The following is a 20167-nucleotide window of genomic DNA, read 5'->3' as shown; positions in this document are numbered from 1 at the left end:
GTGTGGAGAGGGGGCAATACTTCTCTCCTGAAAGACCCTTTCAGTTGGTATATGACAGCTGGGCTAAACTTTCCCTCCTAAAAGAATTCCTTTTGTGCCTCTATGATTCATTAGAAATCACTTGAGTTAAGGAAGAAAAGCCTGAATTTCTACAGTACCTCTTTCTCCTGACTTCAGGATGTCCCAAAGCGTTTTCAAACCAATAATGTACTTTCTGAACAATAGTTCGTATTCTAATGTTGGCAACCATCCGAGAAATTTCCCTATTACACAAGTGCCACATTTTCACTGAGTCAGTGGATTGTGAATGAATTCAAGCCCCAACATATTTCAGTGCAGTATGGAGCACTGACTTGATGGATGTACCACCTTCTGAATGCGACATTAAATAAAAGCCCACATCTGCCTGTGCAGAAAGCTGATAAAGATCCCGTGGCACGATTTAAAGAGCAGGAATTTATTCTGCTGTATATTTAACTTTTCAGGTCTGTGACCTTTCCTCAGAGCAGGAATGTGGTACCGATTTAGCAGGTTTTAAGTCAGTCCAGGAGCAAGGAATGTTGGTGGGGCGGGGGGATATGCAAAGAACAAAAGGGAAGGCCTGTGAAGGCAGGAAAGATTAAATAAACAGCAGCATCATCCACAAAACAGTCACTCAAGCTGTGTTTGGCCTCCTGAATATAGAAGAGGCTGCGCTGTGAGCAGCAAATGCATCTAAGTGAAAGACATAGAAGAAAATCACTGTCTCACTTAGAAAGGGCGTTTAGCCCCCTGTACAGTGGGAAGGAAGGACGGCTGTTGCATCTCCTGTGGGAAAGGGATAGAGGGAATGGCCTCCCTGGAATGCAGAAAGAAGAGGGGAAAATATATTTGACATTGCCCTGGCCGACATTTCTCCATCAACCACCAGGGCCAGTTTACCTGGGTGGTTTTTTTGTGATTAAAGAACTATGCTGTGTGAGGATTGGCTGAGCAACAATGATCATACTTCAGCAGATATTCACAACTGCCTGGGGCTTTTGGTAATGTGATAAACGTGGAAATCGAAATACAAACTCTTTCTTTCTGAGCACCACAGTTAGTTTCAGTGATGCCTGCTGTGCGTTATGTTGTGTAAGAATGCTACCATGCAGGTTTGTGTTTGTGATCACCCCCCTCTGACAAATGACCATCTGTTTTGGATCATGACAGCAAGTTACCAGACTGAAAATACAAACATACACAATTAGGAGCAGGATTGGGCCACTCAGCCCTTTGAACCTGTTCCGCCATTCAATAAAATCATGGCTGATCTGATTATAACCTCATCTCCACATTCCTGCCTACCCCCAATAACCTTTCACCACTTGCTTATCAAGAATCTATCCACTCTGCCTAAAAAATAGTCAAAGACTCCTTCCAAGAGAGTTCCAAAGACTCACAACCCTCTTGAGAGAAAAAATTTCTCCTCATCTCTGTCCTAAATGAGCAACTCCTTATTTTTAAACAGTGGTCCCTAGTACTAGAATTCCTCACAAGAGGAAACATCCTTTCAACATCCAGCCTGTCAAATCCCCTCAGGATCTTATATGTTTCAATCAAGTCGCCTCTTACTCTTCTACACGCCAGCGGATACAAGCCCAGCCTGTCCGACTTCTCCTCACAACCCATCCAATCCAGATATTAGTCTAGTAAACCTCTGAACTGAATCCAGTGTGTTCACATCCTTCCTTAAATAAGGAGACCAATTCCATTCACAGTACTCCAGACGTAGTCTCACCAGTGCCCTGCACAACTGAAGCATACCCTCTGTACTTTTGTATCCAATTCCCCTCGCAATAAATGATAACATTTTATTAGCTTCCCTAATTATTTGCTGTACCTGCATTCTAGCCTTTTGTGATGCATTCACCAGATCCCCTCTACATCTCAGAGCTCTGCAATCTCTCATCATTTATTTAAATGCTTTTTTATTTTTCCTGGCTTTTATGGACAGAATACAGGTTTTAAACAGCCCTGATTTCTCCTAACATCACCCGTCCATAAACGGAAAGATGTTTTAATTTTGATTTTCCTCTTAATAAGTGGTGGTATATTTTTCCCAACTCCTCAGTTTTGGTGTGATCCAATTTTTATTAACAACTCCATAGCAGACTTGAGATAGAGTAAACACAGGCGAATGGTATATTCACACACACTCAAAACTGAGAGGAGTGATTGCAACATAGCCTTCCTTTTCACTCATACAATAAAATAAGGGGCATAGAAAAAGAAAGGGGTTTACAGGACAAAACCCACAGAACAAAGAATTACTGTTTCACATGAGCCCAGAGTCCAGCATCCAAGTCCAATGGTGTATTCTTTCACAGAGTCAGCAGGTTGAAGACTGATACTGGATAATTCACTTTTCCAGTAGAGATGATGTACAGAATGGAATGGGCATGTAGTGATGAATTAGTCTTGTAGGTATCAGTAGAGAAGTTCCAGTAGAAACAGTGTTGATGTGGGCTTGCAGGTAAATCTGGACAGAGCTCTGGTTCCGAGCTGCTGCCTGCTAGATGTAAAATGGCAGTCTGCTTTGCAGCTCCACAAGGTAGGGTAGCTGGTTCTCCCAGCTAAAGGGTGAGTCATGTCATATGACTCCCACTTCTCCACTTTGGTTTGGACAAAGGATGTATATTCCTTTGTCAGGATTCTTGAGATGGTTAATGTTTCAACCATTAATAATTTCAAAAGTGGTTTCAGGGTCCTTTGTCCTATTAGGCTGGTGGTCTCTGTTGGACAGGCCTGGCCTTAAAAATGTAAATGGCCTTTGTACAATTCCCTTGGAGTTGACCTCTGCAGTTGCGGGGTTCACTAGCATCTCTTTAGAGATAATGAGGTGTCTGCTTCTCTGAATGCCAGAATGTTTCTTTTGTTTGAGTCAAAGCTAGGTATGGCTCCAGTCAGTTTAAAGCCTTTTTCCAGTTTTTTAAAGATGTTATAAATTAGCCATGCTGATATATACATATTTTATAAAAATATAGAGTGAGGTCTTACACACTGGCAAAATTGACAATTTCCCACTTTCCCACATTAGACTCCATTTGCTAGGCCTTTGAGATATTCTGTAATTCTGGTGGACAATGGTACATAGGGGGAACTAAAAGAGGGCAGTGGAAGCTGGGGAAAGGCGCAGGAGAGTCGAATATGTAAGTACTTTAAGCAGTTGTTTTCAGTCCCTTTTCCAACAATCTTCCTTTCCAGCAAATCTGAAGCGGCTGCGTTTTCAGTATGAACAGAGTCAAGCTCAGACTGAAAGGTAAGGAAGAAAGCTGAATTTAAGCTGTATCATACCACCCAAATCTCCGTACAGGAAAATATTACAAAAGTTAACCAGCTCGGCGGTCCAGTTCGTTAAATCATTCCAGCCTTTATTTTTAGAAATTAATCCAAGCACCTGCTTTGATTAGCCAAAGAAGTGCCTGTTTTCTGTCCTCCAGCCCACACAGAAAACTCATTCTTCTCCATTCCTGCTTTCCCAGTGCTCATAGCCTTCATTCCATGTTTCTTTTCTGCTCTGTGACCCCATCAAGTGGTTGTGATGGCAGACAGTAAGTATTGGCAGATGATTTAATTGCAGACTGGCTGATGGTATCCTTGGCAGATTTGTACACACGCCCGCGGATGGATTTCAGCTTCCCTTCAGATGGCTATTCAAGCCCATTGTGGTAACTTGACTGCCACCGCACTTGAGATCAGCAGAAATCATGGAATGGTATTGAGCCTATTCTTGGAATCATGGAGTGCTTAGGAAATAACAAGGAGGATTGGTGAGGGCAGTGCAGTGGATGTTGCTTACATGGATTTTAGTAAGGCATTTGACAAGGCCCCACATGGCAGACTGGTCAGAAAAGTGCAAGTTAATGGGATACAGGGGAATGTGGCAAGTTAGATACAAAATTGGCTGAGCGACAGGAAACAAAGGGTAATGGTGGATGGATGTTTTTGCGAATGGAAAAGTTTCTAGTGGTGTTCCACAGGGCTCAATGTTGGGTTCCGTGCTGTTTGTTGTATATAGAAATGTGGGTGGCACGATTGGGAAATTTGCAGATGACACAAAAGTTGGTTGTGCAGTTGATAGTGAAAAGGATGGCTGCTGTCTCCAGAATTATGTCAATGGTCTGGTTAAGTGGGCAGAAAAGTGGCAGATGGAATTTAGTCCAGAGAAGTATGAGGAATGCACTTGGGGAGGGCAAATAACGCTAGGGAATACACTATAAAGGATATTTGGAGGGGTAGAGGAAGTGAGAGACCTTGGAGTGCAGATCCCTGAAGGTGGCAGGACATGTGGGCAAGGTGGTAAAGAAAGCATATGGAGTGCTTTCCTTTAATGGACGAGGTATTGCATATGAAAGCAGGGATGTAATGTTGGAACTGTATAAAATGCTGGTTAGGCCACAACTGGAATTTTGTGTACAGATTTGGTTGCCACATTACAGGAAGGACAGAATTGGTCTGAAGAGAGTGCAGAGGAGATTTACAAGAATGTTTCCAGGGCTTGAAAATTGCAGCTATGTAGAGAGATTGGATAGGCTGGGGTTGTTTTCTTTAGAGCAGAGGAGGCTGAGGGGTGCCCTAATTGAGGTGTACAAAATTATGAGGAGCCTAAATAGGGTACAGAGGAAAGGTCTATTTCCTCTCAGTGAGAGGTCAATTACCAAGGGGCACAGATTTAAAGTGATTAGTAGAAGGATTAGAGGGGACATGAGGAAAAACTTCTTCACCCAGAGGGTGGTGGGTGTTTGGAATTTCCTGTCTGATTTGATGGTTGAGGCAGAAACCCTCAACTCATTTAAAAGGTACCTGGATCTGCACCTGAAATGCTGTAACCTGTGGACCAAGTGCTAGAAGGTGGAATTAGAATGGCAGTTAGTTTTTATTTTTCATTTTTCAGCCAGCACAGGCACATTGGGCTGAATGGCCTTTTTCTGTGCCGTAACATTCCTATGGATCTGTGGTTTTTATGGTTCTACATCACAGAAGGAGACCATTTGCCCCATCATATCTGTGCTGGTTCCCTGCAAGAGCAACTCAGCTAGTCCTCCTTCTCCCGCCCTTTCCCTGTCGCCCTGCTAATCTTTTTCCTGCAGGTGTTTATCCAATTCCCTTTTGAAAGCCACCATTGAATCTGCCTCCACTACCCACTCAGGCAGTGCATTCCAAATCCTAACACCTCACTGCGTGATAAAGGTTTCTCCTCATGTTGCCTTTGGTTCTTTTGCCAATTACGTACATGCAAATGAACATACGAATGAGGAGCAGGAGTAGGTTTTTCAGCCCTTCAAGCCTGCTCCAGCGTTTGATAAGATCATAGCTGATCCTATTGTGGCCTCAACTCCAGTTGCCTTAAATCAGTGTCCTCCTCACGATGTAAAGTGTAAAGAATTGTGGATTGCCTTATGCTCTACTGATGTATGCAAGGATCAGACACATCCAGACTCTCTACCCATGAGCTGAATTCATCATTCTATGCAGGGCCCCACTACCAAAATACAGCTGAGAAATTCCAGTTGTGAATTCCTAGTGTTTAATCATGACCAGCAATTCTCGCCTGCTCGCCCACCTGGAACCTCCTTGGCAATGGCCTTTCACCAATTATCTGGCCCGCCCGTTCTCATCTAGCAGCTCTGATTGCCTAATAAAGGAAGAGGCATGGGAGCAACTAATGGATAGCTCATGGAAAAAGTGACCAAATCCAATGTGTTACTCATCACGTCAGAACATGCAGCCACTGCCAGCCAGTTCTGGTTGCACTGTGCTGAAATCCTCCCTTGGCCCCGAAATGTTAACAGTACTTTGTGTGATTTGTTTAGACAGCTGAAAGTGAGCAGAGAGAGCAAGCAAAGAATAGAAGCATTAACCACTCAGATAGAGGAAGAGAAGCTGAAGAGGAGGAGAGAAAGGTAACAAGGACCAGTGTTGCAGGCGGTACCTGTCCACTAAAAGTTACATTTTTTGTTCTCTCATGGGACATGTGCATCACTGGCAAGCCCAGCATTTGTTTTCCATCCCTAATTGTCCTTGAATTGAGTGACTTGCTCAGCCATTTCAGAGGGTGGGTCTGGAGTTACATGTAGGCCAGATGAGGTAAGGACAGCAGATTTCCTTCTCTAAAGGAAGGACATTAGTGAACCAGATGGGTTTTTACAACATATTTTCATGGTCAGCATCACTGAGACTAGCCTTCAATTCCAGATTTGTTAATTGATTTGAACCTATGCCCCCAGAGCCTGGGCCTCTGGATTACTAGTCCAGTGACATTACCACTACACCATCATCGTCCCCACATACAGTCAGTGCTCTTCCGCACTCTCTGTCTCATCGTATAACTGTCCACACTTAAACTCGTTGCTCTGAAGAAGGGTCGTACGGACTCGAAACGTCGACTCTTTTTCTCCACAGATGCTGTCACACCTGCTGAGCTTTTCCAGCATTTTCTGTTTCCCTTTCTCTTAAATTCTAGGTCTGCCCCTGAAGTATATCTAATGGTGTTTTATTTTTGTGAAGTGCAGCACTTTAGAGCTCTGTGCTTTGTGTGACTAGCCTATATATCTTTAGACTATTACTTTGTGCTGCACTTATCAAGTATTGAAAAATACACATTTAGATGAAATGGAAAACGTTGCAGCGTCTGCAATCTTTTTAACACTTTCAGGAAGGCGTTTGAGCAGCAACTTGAAGAACTCATAGGAAAGCACAAATGGATGGCTGAATTTTATGTAAGTAAAATGGTGAATGGAACAAAAGTACTTCAGGAAAATCTTCTGAGCCCGAGGGCGAGATTACTGCATGTAGTTACTGCCATGGCTTGGTGGGTAGCACACTTGCCTCTGATCCAAAAACACACTTGCCTTTGATCAAGCCCCACTCCAGAGACTTGAAAACAACATCTAGGCCAGCACAACCAAAGATCCCACAGGCACTCAATTTAAACAGATGTTTGAATCACAGAACCTTTACAGCGTGGAAGAAGGCCATTCAGCTCATCGAGTCTGCACTGGCTCTCCTAAAGAGCTTTCTATCTAGTCCCACTCCCCTGCCTTATCCATGTAACCTAGCACATTCTCTCTTTCCAGGTAGCAATCCAATTCCCTTTTGAATATACCTCGATCAAACCTACCTCCGCCAACCTCTCAGGAAGTTCATTTCAGACTACAACCACCCTCTGGGTGAAAAAAATATCCTCGATCACTTTTACTTCTTTTACCAATTATTTTGAATCTGTGCCCTCGAGTTCTTGATGCTCTCTTCAGTGGGAACAGTTTTTCACTATTTAACCTGTCTCTTGGAAGAAGAGCAGCAGGACTTCTTCCTGCCCAATGTTTATCCCTCAACCAGCATCACTAGAGTAGACTATTTAGCCATTATTTGCTGTATGCTATTTGGCTGCTGCACTTCCTACATTGAAACCAACAGTGACTACACTTCAAAAACGCTTCATTGGCTGTGAAGCACTTTGGGATGAATGGCACTACAGAAATGCAAGAATTTCACCCATTTCCTTCCTTACAGTTGATGCATGACTGTCCTGGGTAGGCTGGGAGAGCTACAGAGAGTTCTATCACTAGGGGAGTGGTGTGTTCACACCACTACAACTGAACTCATCTGTAATTGTTTAAAATGTCATAATAACATGTGAGAAAGCCAGATGGAGAGCTAATGCCTAAATAGCACAGGACACCAGCGAGGTTGAAAAACATAGAGGAGAAGATAAGATCAATCACTGTATAGTGTCTTTTAGACTTCTAAACAAAGAAGAGGGCCTGATAAACACTCCAAACTTTTTAGGAGTTGAGCGGTCATGAAAGTGTCCCAAAGCTCCTGAAAACTATTTATTTTGTGTTCATCATGCATGGAGTAGCTGACTATTGTGCTACTAGTTTCTCAGGTGTATTATTCTGCATCAATATAATTTTATATCTTGGAAATAATTTCAACTGTTGGTCTTAACCTGTCTGGTACAGTCTGACAGGATATTTCATTAATTACCTTGTGAACAGGACAGGAGGACAGGATTGGCAGCCCATGGTTAAAGGCTAACTGTTAGTGCCCTGCTCATTATCCCATTCACATGGGAAAGAACTTTAATATATATATATAGAGAAACACACTCCAAGAAGATGAAGAATATACCCAGTGCAAATTAAGGAAACACAAAAGCTCATAATCCTCTCCCTGAAACAGGATTGCTCTGCTGATGCTTGCCTTTACTCCACAGTCAGTGTAATTTTTGCCTGTTCTGTTCCACCAGACTCCAGCCAGACTTGAACTCGAAATGCGTAACATTGAAAATTCTAAGCAGCAGCTTCTGACTGAAGGTAACTGCTTTCCCAATCCCAATTAGAATTAAATAAAGCTGCTTGTGATTTATAAATGTAACCCTTCCTCCCCACCCCTCCCTCTCAACTCCCCGGGTTGCATGATCAGCCCTACTTCTCGACGGCAGCAACTATCTGTATGCTTCCAGAGGCCTGAGCTTGTTGCCCTTTACCTGTCTGGGCCTCCTCCCACAGCCATCCTGTGTGGAGAGTCCAATGACATGTTGAAAGAGCAGCCATGATTTCAATGAGTGGCAGAATAGACTTGAGAGGCCAAATGGCCTCCTATTCATGGCATCTTACTGTGCACACACTACATGACCACAGTAACTGGGATTAATAGTAACTGATAGTATGTGAAGGGCAGGAGAGGTGTGAGAGCTAAGGTACTACATGCTTGCAGCTCTCTCCTTTATCTTTGTGTGTGTGTTTCTTTGTAACAGAGCACGTAATGACAGAGAAATTGAGCACCCTGGATAAGGAACTGGATTCTCTCCAGCAGCAAGGAGCTGCCTCCGACGAAGTTATCTTCCTGCACAGCAAAGAGGCTAAACTCACCCAGTATGTAGAGTAATGCCAAGCTGGTCAACATGCAAACATCAGACTGGGTCAGGTGGCACATGAAGCATTAAGGTGGCCAAATTGGGAGGACATCTGGAGCACCCACCCCTAGAGCTTCAGCTGAGCCATTCAGGCTAGAACCAGTCCCGAATCCGGTTCCTCAGGCCGATTAGCAGTAAGGGTGTTTATAATTTGTCTCAATACCAGTTCTCTTGGTTTGAGGAGAAGTGCCAGTTTGCAAAATCAATATTTGTAATCAGTGGGAAAGGAACTCTTTCATACAGGTTGGCAGGATGGTGTTGGGTAAGAGCAGCCTTCAGCATCTCAGATTGAGGGGGATGAATACTGGCAACCTGCCCAACCTAAATCTGAAAATCTGTCAGTAACCTGGCTCAACACTACAAAACAACTCCCATTTATATAGTACCTTTAAATTATAAAACATTCCAAGGTGCCTCACAGTAGGGTCAATCAGACACCAAGTCATAGTGGGAGACATTAGCAGCACATGACCAAAAGCTCGGTCAGAGAGTTAGGTTTGAAGGAGAAGAGAGAGGCAGAGAGTTTGGGGAGGGAATTCCAGAGCTTAGGGGCTCAGGGTGGAGCAATGGGAGTTGGGTATGTGCTATGATTCAATGATTCAGTATTCTGCAGATACCACTTGCCATGGAAAACTTCTAGCAAACCAGTAGACACCAGAAGGTCCATCCTGCCTGTCCCTCTGAATAACTCACCTCCTGACCCCCCCAAAGCCTGCCCACCATCTACAAGGCACAAGTCAGGAGTGTGATAGAAAACTCTTCATTTGCCTGGATGAGTGTAGCTCCCACAACTCAAGAAGCTCAATTCCATCGAGGACAAAGCAGCCACATTTGATCGGCACCCCATCCACAAACATTCACTCCCTCCACCACCGACGCACAGGGGCAGCACAGTGTGTGTACCATCGACAAGATGCACTGCAGCAACTCGCCAAGGCTCCTTCGACAGCGCCGCCCAAACCCACGACCTCTACCATCTAGAAGGACAAGGGCAGCAGACACATGGGGAACACCCACCACCTGCAAGTTCCCCTCCGAGCCCCTGACTTGGAAATATATCGGCCGTTCCTTCACTGTCGCTGGGTCCAAATCCTGGAACTCCCTCCCTAACAGCGCGGTGGGTGTACCTACACCACATGGACACAATCCTGGAACTCCCTCCCTAACAGCACGGTGGGTGTACCTACACCACACGGACACAATCCTGGAACTCCCTCCCTAACAGCATGGTGGGTGTACCTACAGCATATGGACTGCAGCGGCTCAAGAAGACAGCTCATCACCACCTTCTCAAGGGGTAAATAGGGATGGACAACAAAATGCTGGTCTAGGCAGTGACACCCACATCCCATGAAAGAATAAAAAAGTCAGAGAAACTGAGTGATCTTGTGTAAGCTGCATCCACACCCTGTGGAATTTACCAGGCTCAGGAACAGGCACCAGGAGATCCTCTGACCTGTTTGTCCAGTGTGCTGGGCTTGGCATCTCTCTTACCGAAATACCGATAAAGCAAGACATACTCAGCTTGGGGATTGGGATGACTGTCTTGGTCACTTCAATCTTATTAGAAAGCTCCAGGTTTTTAGCAGCTCCTGGGAGCAGCCCAAAGGAGGTTGGAACAAGAGAAATTCTGGAATCACAATTCAGCCTGGACAATTGGCAAGAGAAAAACGACACACATACACAACATTTCGGGAGGATATAAACATGCAGGTTTCTTTGCAGGGTCTGAAGGAAGACGGTCCAGAACTGTGTCTGCAGAGGTACCACTGACTGACTGTGCTCTCCAAATGACCAAGAGAAAGGGCAAGTTCCTGCACCATGGGACATCAGCCTTTCCCCTGGTATCCCTGCACCATGGGCCTTCGGCCCTTCCCCTGGTGTCCCTGCACCGTGGGCCCTCGGCCCTTCCCCTGGTGTCCCTGCACCGTGGGCCCTCGGCCCTTCCCCTGGTGTCCCTGCACCGTGGGCCCTTCCCCTGGTGTCCCTGCACCGTGGGCCCTTCCCCTGGTGTCCCTGCACCGTGGGCCCTTCCCCTGGTGTCCCTGCACCGTGGGCCCTTCACCTGGTATCCCTGCATCATAAGACCATAAGACATCGGAGCAGAAATTAGGCCATTCGGCCCATCGAGTCTGCTCCACCATTCAATCACGGCTGATAAGTTTCTCAACCCCATTCTCCCGCCTTCTCCCCGTAACCTTTGATCCCCTCACCAATCAAGAACCTATCTATCTCGGTCTTAAATACACTCAATGACCCGGCCTCCACAGCCTTCTGTGGCAATGAATTCCACAGATTCACCACTCTCTGGCTAAAGAAGTTTCTCCTCATCTCTGTTCTAAAAGGTCTTCCCTTTACTCTGAGGCTGTGCCCTCGGGTCCTAGTCTCTCCTACTAATGGAAACATCTTCCCCACGTCCACTCTATCCAGGCCTTTCAGTATCCTGTAAGTTTCAATCAGATCCCCCCTCATCCTTCTAAACTCCATTGAGTATAGACCCAGAGCCCTCATATGTTAAGCCTTTCATTCCTGAAATCGTTCTCGTGAACCTCCTCTGGATCTTCTCCAGGGCCAGCACATCCTTCCTGAGATACGGGGCCCAAAATTGCTCACAATATTCTAAATGTGGTCTGACCAGAGCCTTATAAAGCCTCAGCAGCACATCCCTGCTTTTATATTCTAGTCCTTTCGAAATAAATGCCAACATTGCATTTGCCTTCCTAACTACCGACTCAACCTGCAAGTTAACCTTAAGAGAATCCTGGACTAGGACTCCCAAGTCCCTTTGCACTCCAGACTTCTGAATTCTCTCCCCATTTCGAAAATAGTCTATGCCTCTATTCTTCTTACCAAAAGTACATGACCTCACACTTCCCCACGTTGTATTCCATCTGCCACTTCTTTGCCCATTCTCCTAACCTGTCGAAATCCTTCTGCAGCCTCCCTGCCTCCTCAATACACCGTGGGCCCTTCCCCTGGTGTATCTGCAGTGTGGGCCCTTCCCTTGCTGTATCTGCAGCATGGGGTCTTCCTCTGGCTATTGAGATTTTTTTTTAAATGCTCAGATTTTGAGGAATGTCTGAAAGAATAATTTTTTAAAAAGCAATATGAATCATGTTTCAATACTCAATAGGGGCTTTCCGTCTTGATTTGCAGCCAACTGTTTGAGGATGAGAACAAGGCAGCAAAAGAAATGCTCAGAGAGGCATCAGAGTGTCACTTAGATCTTCAGCAGAACCCAAAGTTAAGCAGGTGAGATAAAAAACAGTAGCACTCGAATCTGAATACACAACATTTCGGGAGGTTATAAACATGCAGGTTCCTTTGCAGGGTCTGAAGGAAGACGGTCCAGAACTGTGTCTGCAGAGGTACCACTGACTGACCGTCCTCTCCAAATGACCAAGAGAAAAGGCAAATTCCTGCACCATGGGACATCAGCCTTTCCTCTGGTGTCCCTGCACCGTGGGCCCTCGGCCCTTCGCCTGGTGTCCCTGCACCGTGGGCCCTTCCCCTGGTGTCCCTGCACCACGGTCCCTTCCCCTGGTGTCCCTGCACCGTAGGCCCTCGCCCCATCCCTTGACTAGACTAGGAATTTGTCAGTTCATCACATTGTTTATTCATCTCTTTTTCTGTTAGATTATTGCTGGGAAAGTGCAGGTGGGGGTAAGATACGGATCAGCCACAAACTAGTTGAATGGTAGAGCAGGCCGATTAGCCTCCTGGTTATCCCTGTGTTCTGAGGAACATTGTTCCGTGCAAACCGGCTGCAGGGTTTGCCTACAAAACTAGCAAGCACACTTCAACAGTCATTAATTGGTCGTAAAGGTCAGTTTTTGGGGGTGAAAGGCACTGCATCAATGTAAGTTAGAGAGATGAATGTGTGGCTCAAAGACGTGGGAGAAGTGGGTTCCTGTTTGTGGGGCACTGGCACCAATGTTAGGGAAAGTTGGGGCTGTGCTGTTGGGATTGTCTACACCTAAACCATGCTAGGATGAGTGTTCTTGTGAATCGCATAACTAGGGAAGTAGAAAAGGGCTTTAAACTAAATAGTGGGGGCAAGGGATCAAATGTGGGAAGAAGTGATTTATCAAAGAGTAGAGACAAGGTAAGAGAGGAAGGTATTAATATGGGAAATGATAAACAGTCCATGACAGGAAGGGACAGAGAGTACAAGTTTAAGCGTAAACCAACAGATATGGCTAGACTTTACAAAAATAATAAAAGGTCAAAACGTGAGGCTCTGTATCTGAAGGCATGTGGCATGTGCAACAAAACCGATGAACTGATAGTGCAAATAGAGATAAATAAGTATGATCTAATAGCCATTATAGAGACATGGCTGCAAGATGGCATAGACTGGGACCTGAATAGTGAAGGGTATGTGACTTTAGGAAGGATAGGAAGTTAGGAAAAGGTGGAGGGAGGGATCTGTTAATTAAATACAACATTAACACAATAGAGAAGGACGACCTAAGTTCAGGAAGCCAGGATATAGGAGCAGTTTGGGAGGAGATGAGGAATGATAAAGGCAAGAAGTCGTTTGTGGGAGTGGTGTACAGGCTCCCTAACAGTAATCACTCGGTAGGACAGGGTATCAAAGAAGAAATAGTGGGAGCTTGTCAAAAAGGTATGACGATTATCATGGGGGGTTTTAATCTACATATAGATGGTACAGTCAGATGGACAAAGGTTGCATAGATGACAAATTCGTAGAATGTTTTTGGGATAATTTCTTAGATCAGCACGTTTTGGAGCCAACCAGGTGGCAGGCTATACCAGACGTGGTATTGTGCAACAAGATAGGATTAATTAACTACCCCATGGTGAAGGCATTCTAGGTAGCAGCAACCATAATATGATTGAATTTTACATTCAGTTTGAGGGAGAGAAGAGTGGGTCTAAGACAATATTTCAGTTTTAAATAAGAGCAATTATGAGGGCATGAAAGGAGAGCCAGGGAAAGTGAACTGGCAAATTAGCTTATGGGATAGGTCAATAGAGATGCAGTGGCAGACATTTAAGGGGATATTTCAGAATACACAAAATAGATTCTTCCGAATGAGAAAGAAAAATTTCAAGGGGAGAATCCACCATCCGTGGTTAAGTAAAAAAATTGAAGATAGTATCAAACTTAAAGGAAAAAAATATCATTGTGCAAAGATTGGATAGAATATAAAAAGATTGATCAGAAGATTGGATAGAATATTAAAAGCAGCAAATAATGACTGAAAGATTAATAAGGAGGTAAAAATTAGAATATGAGAGAAGGCTAGCTAGAAACATAAAGACATATGGTAAGAGTTTCTATAGATATTTAAAAAGGAAAAGATTTAACAAAGTGAGCATTAGTCTCATAGGAACTGAGTCTGGGGAATTAATAAGGGAAAATAAGGAGACGGATGAATTGAACCGGTATTTTGCATTGGTCTTTAATATCGAGGATACGAGTAACATCCCAGAAATAACTGTAAGTCAGGAAATGGAAGGGAGGGAAGAACTCAAGAAAATTACAAACACCAGGGAAACGGTATTTAGCATATTGTTGGAACTGCAGGCTGACAAGTCCCTGAGTCATGATGGATTCCATCCGAGGGTCTTAAAAGAAATGGCTAGTGAGATAGTTGATGCGTTGGTTTGAATTTTCCAGGATTCATTAGCTTCAAGGGAGGTTCCATTAGATTAGAAAAAGCAAATGTAACTCCTTTATTCAAAAGAGGAGGGAGACAGAAAACAGGAAACTATAGGCCAGTTAGCCTAACATTTGTCACAGAGAAAATGTTAGAAGCTTTTATTAAAGATGTAATAACAGGGCACTTAGATAAATTCAGGGTAATCAGGCAGAGTCAACATGGCTTTGTGAAAGGGAAATCATGCTTAACCAATTTTTTGGAGTTCTTTGAGGAAATAACATGCACTGTGAATAAAGGGGAACCAGGTGGATGTACTGTACTTAGATTTCCAGAAGGCATTTGATCAAGTGCCTCATCAAAGATTATTTCAGAAAATAAAAGCTCATGTAGGGGATAACAAATTAGCATGGATAGAAGATTGGCTGGCTAACAGGAAGCAGAGTAGGCATAAATGGACCATTTTCTAGTTGGCAGGATGTGACGAGTGGTGTGTCACAGGGATCAGTGCTGGGACCTCAACTCTTTTCAATTTATATAAATGATTTGGATGAAGGGACCGTTGGTGTGGTTGCTAAATTTTCTGATCACACGAAGATAGGTAGGAAAGTGAGTTGTGAAGAGGACTTAAGGAAGCTGCAAAAGGATATAGATAGGTTAGGTGAGTGCGCAAAGATGTGGCAAGTGGAGTATAATGTGAGCAAGTGTGACATTGCCCATATTGGCAGGATGAATAAAAAAGAGAGGCATATTATTAAAATGGTAAGAGATTGCAGAGCTCTGAGATGCAGAGGGATCTGGGTGTTCTAGTGCACAAATTAGGAAATTAGATAATTAGGAAAGCTAATAGAATATTCTCATTTATTGCGAGGGGAATTAAATACAAGAAGCAGGGAGGTTATGCTTCAGTTGTATAGGGCACTGGGGAGACCACATCTGGAGTACTGTATACAGTACTGGTCTCCTTATTTAAAGAAGGATGTAAGTGTGTTGGAAGCAGTTCAGAGAAGGTTTATTAGACTAATACCTGGAATGGAAGGGTTGTCTTATGAGGAAATGTTGGACAGGTTAGGCTTGTATCAGCTGGAGGTTAGAAGAGTAAGAGGCAACTTGATTGAAACATATAAGATTCTGAGGGGTGTTGACAGGCTGGGTGTGGAAAGGATGTTTCCTCTTGTGGGAGAATCTAGAACCAGGAGCTAAGGTTTAAAAATAAGGGGTCGCCTGTTTCAACCAGAGAGTTGAGAGACTTTGGAATTCTGTTCCTCAAAAGATGGTTGAGGCCGAGCCTTTGAATATTTTTAAGGTAGAGGTGGATAGATTCTTGATAAGCAAGGGGGTGAAAGGTTATCAGGTGTAGGCGGGTATGTTAATTTGAGTTTAAAATCAAATCAGCCAAGATCTTATTGAGTGGTGGAGCAGACTCGGGGTGGGGGGTGGGGGGGGGGGGGTGTTGGGGGTGGGGGGAGGGGGGCCAAGTGACCTACTCCTGCTCCTAATTCTAATTCGCACGTTCTCCTCCAGTGGCCGAGATTACTGTGTAGAATGACTAGTTGCTGCGGTTTTCAGCTAACACAGACAGGGGCTGTTTCAACGCGTGAGCCACTGGCACACGGGTTATACCCTGGAATTCTCAATGAGAGAGGAACAATTTAATACTGAGAAACACAGGAACTGCACCCGAGAGCTGGAGACTATCAGATCAGAGGAGTTATAATGACAGATGTAAAAAGCATAGGAAGCGATCAGCCTGTCCTGATCACCGTCTAACCCACTTGTCTCCAATCTCCCACGTAACTGGAAAATTCCTCTGGGACAAGTACCTACATCAGCAAAGTGATGGAAGGGGATGTCAACAGTGCTATGAAGTGGCATTTAATCATCGATAACCTGCTCATTAATGTCCAGTCTGGTTTCTGCCAGGGCCACTGGGCTCCAGATTTCATTACAGCCTTGGTCCAAGCATGGAAAAAAGAGCTGAATTCTAGAGCTGAGGTGAGAGTGACTGCCCTTCACATAAAGGCAGCATTTGACCGAGTGTGGCATCTAGGAGCCCTAGTTAGCTGCTTCATAAATTATTTTCCCTCCAGCATAAGGTCAGAAGTGGGGATGTTCACTGATGCTTGCACAATGTTCAGTAACACTCGCAACTCCTCAGGTGCTAAGGCAGTCCTTGTCTATATGCAATAAGATCTGGACATTCAGGCTTGGGTTGAAAAGTGGCAAGTTCCATTCATGCCACACAAATGACCATCTCCAAAACAGAGAATCTAACCATCTCCCCATGACATTCAATGGCATTACCATTGCTGAATCCCCCACTATCAACATCCTGGGGGTTACCATTGACCAGAAACTGAACTGGACCCAGCCATATAAATACTGTGGCTACAAGAGCAGGTCAGAGGCTGGGAATCCTGCGGAGAGTAACTCACCTCCTGACTCCCCAAAGCCTGTCCACCATCTACAAGGCACAAGTCAGGAGTGTGATGGAATACTCTCCACTTGCCTGGATGAGTGCAGCCCCCACAACACTCAAGAAGTTCGACACCATCCAGGACAAAGCAGCCCCGCTTGATCGGCACCCCATCCACAAACATTCACCCCCTCCACCACCGATGCACAATCACAGCAGCGCACACAAGTCACTCACCATCCCCTTACTTGGAAATATATCGGCCGTTCTTTCGCTGTTGCTGGGTCAAAATCCTGGAACTCCCTCCCTAACAGCACTGTGGGTGTACCTACACCACACAGCATTCAGCAGCTCAAGAAGGCAGCTCACCACCACCTTCTCAAGGGGCAGTTAGCGTTGGGCAATAACTGCTGAACTTGTCAGCGATGCCCGCATCCCATGGACATTAAAATAAATAATGCTGGGCGTTTGTTCACAGATGGTGGGTTCCCCAGGGATAGTATATCCCTGACAGACAACAGCTAACCCAAATCTTACTGTTTCTTTTTAAACTACCTATAGTTTTAAAATTGCAGAGTGTCAGCCTCCATAGGCTTTGCTGGACAAATAACAGAATGAGCTGGCCAAGTGAGTGGCTGGCTTGATGAGAGCTCCTTTTACTATTGATTCTCACTGTTTAATCCTCTCTTCTTGGGATAGGTTTCAGAAGGAATGGGAATCCAGGAGGAATATCGTCGTCCAACGCAGGGACAATGACATGGACGAAAGTGAGGACGGAGTGTGCCAGGAAGGTTGCTCAAAACAGGTGCGTGTGCACGTTTGAACATGGCCAGGTAGAGCAGCAGGCACTGGGGTTTCTTCCCGCAATGAGAAAATCGTGTGAATGGCTTTCCCTTGGAGCATTATATTAGAGTCCAATTGAAAACACATATTCTTTAACAGCAGTTCAAGAATTGCTGAGTAAAGGCTTGTTAACATGGAACAAAATAAAGCAACACCCAGAAAAGGAGTGGCTGGCTTTGATAAGCATCGATTCTGTTTGCAGTTCAGTAATTAACTGTCACAGTGAAAAACTAATAAAAACTGCTATTCCCTCCATATGTTCTGGTTGTGTGTGTGTGTGTGTGAGAGAGAGTGCATGAGGGAGAGAGTATGTGTGGGGCGTGTGTGAGAAAGAGAGAGTGGGAAGAATTTTCCAGTCGGCGAGCGGGGGCGGGGCCCACTCGCCAACACATAAAATGGCGCACGGTGATGTCAGGCTGGGGTCCCGATGTCACTGCGCGTCATTTCGATTTTCAGTTTGGCGGGTGCGCAGCCGAGTCGGCTACGTGCCCACTGAACTGTCAAAGGCCTATTAAGGCCTGTTAAAAACTAATTAAAACAGCTAAGTGAGCTCCCCATCCAACCTTAAGGTTGGCGGGCGGGCGAATAGGCCAGGCGGCCTTTGCATTTTTCATGAAACCCCATCCACAGGCGGGATGAGGTTTCACGAAGTATTTTAAAATTCAATAAAACTTATTTTAAAAATTAATTGACCTGTTCCAGCTCATGTGACACTGTCACATGAGGGGACGTTTTAAAAAGTTTTTTTTCCCTTTATTTAAATTTTAAAACCTTAAATTGATCTCCCTGAGGCAGTTCTGAGCGTCTCGCTAGGCGGGTCTTAATTGGCCCGCCTACGTAAAACGGCACTGATCGGGTTTGCGCTCGCTCCCGCACAACCCCCCAACAGGGGGAGTACTCAGCCCAGTGTGTGCGATGTGCTGGAGGGAGAGAGTCTGTTTGCATATATGTGTGGTATGCGTGAGGGAATGAGAGTGTGTGAGGGAGAGAGTATGTGTGGGTGTGTGTTTGAGGGAGTGTGTGTGGTATGTTTGAGTGTGTGTGCATGTACGTGTGGTGTGTGCGTGAGTGTGTGTGGTGTGTGAGGGAGTGTGTTGGAGTGAGTGTGTGGTGTGTGTGTGAGAGAGTGAGTGCGTGTGGTGTGTATGTGTGGTGTGCGAGGGAGAGTGCGTGTGAGGGAGAGAGTGTGAGGGAGTGTGTGTGTGTGTGTGTGACGCAGCGAGAGAGTGTGTGAGAAAGTGAGTGTATGTCTGTGTGTGTGTGAGGGCGAGAATGTGTGGTGTGTTTGAGGGTAAGTGTGTGAGAGTGAGGGAGTGAGCGCATGTATGTGTGAGTGGTTTGTATGTGTTTGTGTGAGCGTGAATGAGTGTGTGTATTTGAGTGCGAATGCAAGTGTGTGTGTGGTTTATGAGTGTGTGAGGGAGAAAGTGAGTGTGTGTGTGAGGGAGAAAGTTAGTGTGTGTGTATGTGAAGAGTGCGAGTATATGTGTGGGAGAAAGTGCGTGTCTGTGTGTGTGGGAAGAAAGTGAGTGTGTGTCTGTGTGTGTACGTGTGGGGAAAAAGTGTATGTGTGTGTGTGTGTGTGAGAGAGAAAGTGAGTGTGTGTATGTGTGTGAGAAAGTGAGTGCGTATACGTTTGTGAGGGAGAAAGTGAGTGTGTGTGTGTGAGTTTGTGTATGAGAGTGCGAGAGTGTGTGTGTGTGCAAGTGTATGTGTGTGTGAGAGAAAGTGTGTGTATGTGTGTAAGGGAGAAAGTGAGTGTCTATGTGAGTTAGTGTGTGAGTGCGAGAGTGTGTGTGTGTGCGAGTGTATGTGTGTGTGAGAGAGAGAAAGTGAGTGTGTGTATGTGTAAGGGAGAAAGTGAGCGAGTATGTGTTTGTGTGTGTGCTGCACAGCTATATAACACGCCGGTCGAGAGCCTCAAAGGAAGCGCGGTGCAGGTTTGATCCTCCAGTCTGTCAGCAGAGTAGTCATCAGCCCTCCCAGCTGCGAGTGAGAACTGATCACCCCCCTTCACAGTGGCCGTTACCCTTTTGGGAAACCAAAAAGAAGGAGCAGGAGGTCCTGGTGTCTGACGATTTGGGATGCAAAGTCAATTGGGATTCGGAAAGAGAGGAGCCAATCAAGCAGGATTTCCCCTCCTGTTTTCTATCCTATTGTGTGGGCAGTGTGCGAGGCCAGCATCAAGGCTGCTTGCAATGCATCTAAAGACTGGTTGATACCCATAATCCCACTAGGATTTAGCACCTGGAGAAAAGGGAGCAAGACAACTGGGGGTGTGGGGGGTATAAAGTATGTCAGCGTTGGGAGCCACAAGGGAAGAATGTATAAATCCAAAGA

General features: G+C 45.1%; 1 protein-coding gene across 1 annotated transcript in view; it reads left to right on the top strand.

Annotated features, from left to right (window-relative positions):
* Positions 1-17807, top strand: part of LOC121274236 (synaptonemal complex central element protein 1-like) — a 34946-nt gene extending 17139 nt beyond the window's left edge. The window contains exons 6-11 of the mRNA XM_041181433.1: positions 3198-3280; positions 6677-6740; positions 8273-8339; positions 8783-8900; positions 12098-12193; positions 17684-17807. Of these exons, the coding sequence (XP_041037367.1) occupies positions 3198-3280; positions 6677-6740; positions 8273-8339; positions 8783-8900; positions 12098-12193; positions 17684-17807 (552 nt within the window). The remainder of the gene's footprint in view (positions 1-3197; positions 3281-6676; positions 6741-8272; positions 8340-8782; positions 8901-12097; positions 12194-17683) is intronic.
* The last annotated feature ends 2360 nt before the right edge of the window (positions 17808-20167 follow it).

Source organism: Carcharodon carcharias, assembly GCF_017639515.1.
Source record: "Carcharodon carcharias isolate sCarCar2 chromosome 35 unlocalized genomic scaffold, sCarCar2.pri SUPER_35_unloc_4, whole genome shotgun sequence".
Taxonomy (NCBI): domain Eukaryota; kingdom Metazoa; phylum Chordata; class Chondrichthyes; order Lamniformes; family Lamnidae; genus Carcharodon; species Carcharodon carcharias.
The sequence above is the reverse complement of the archived record's forward strand: the minus strand, read 5'-3'. Positions and strand labels throughout refer to the sequence as shown.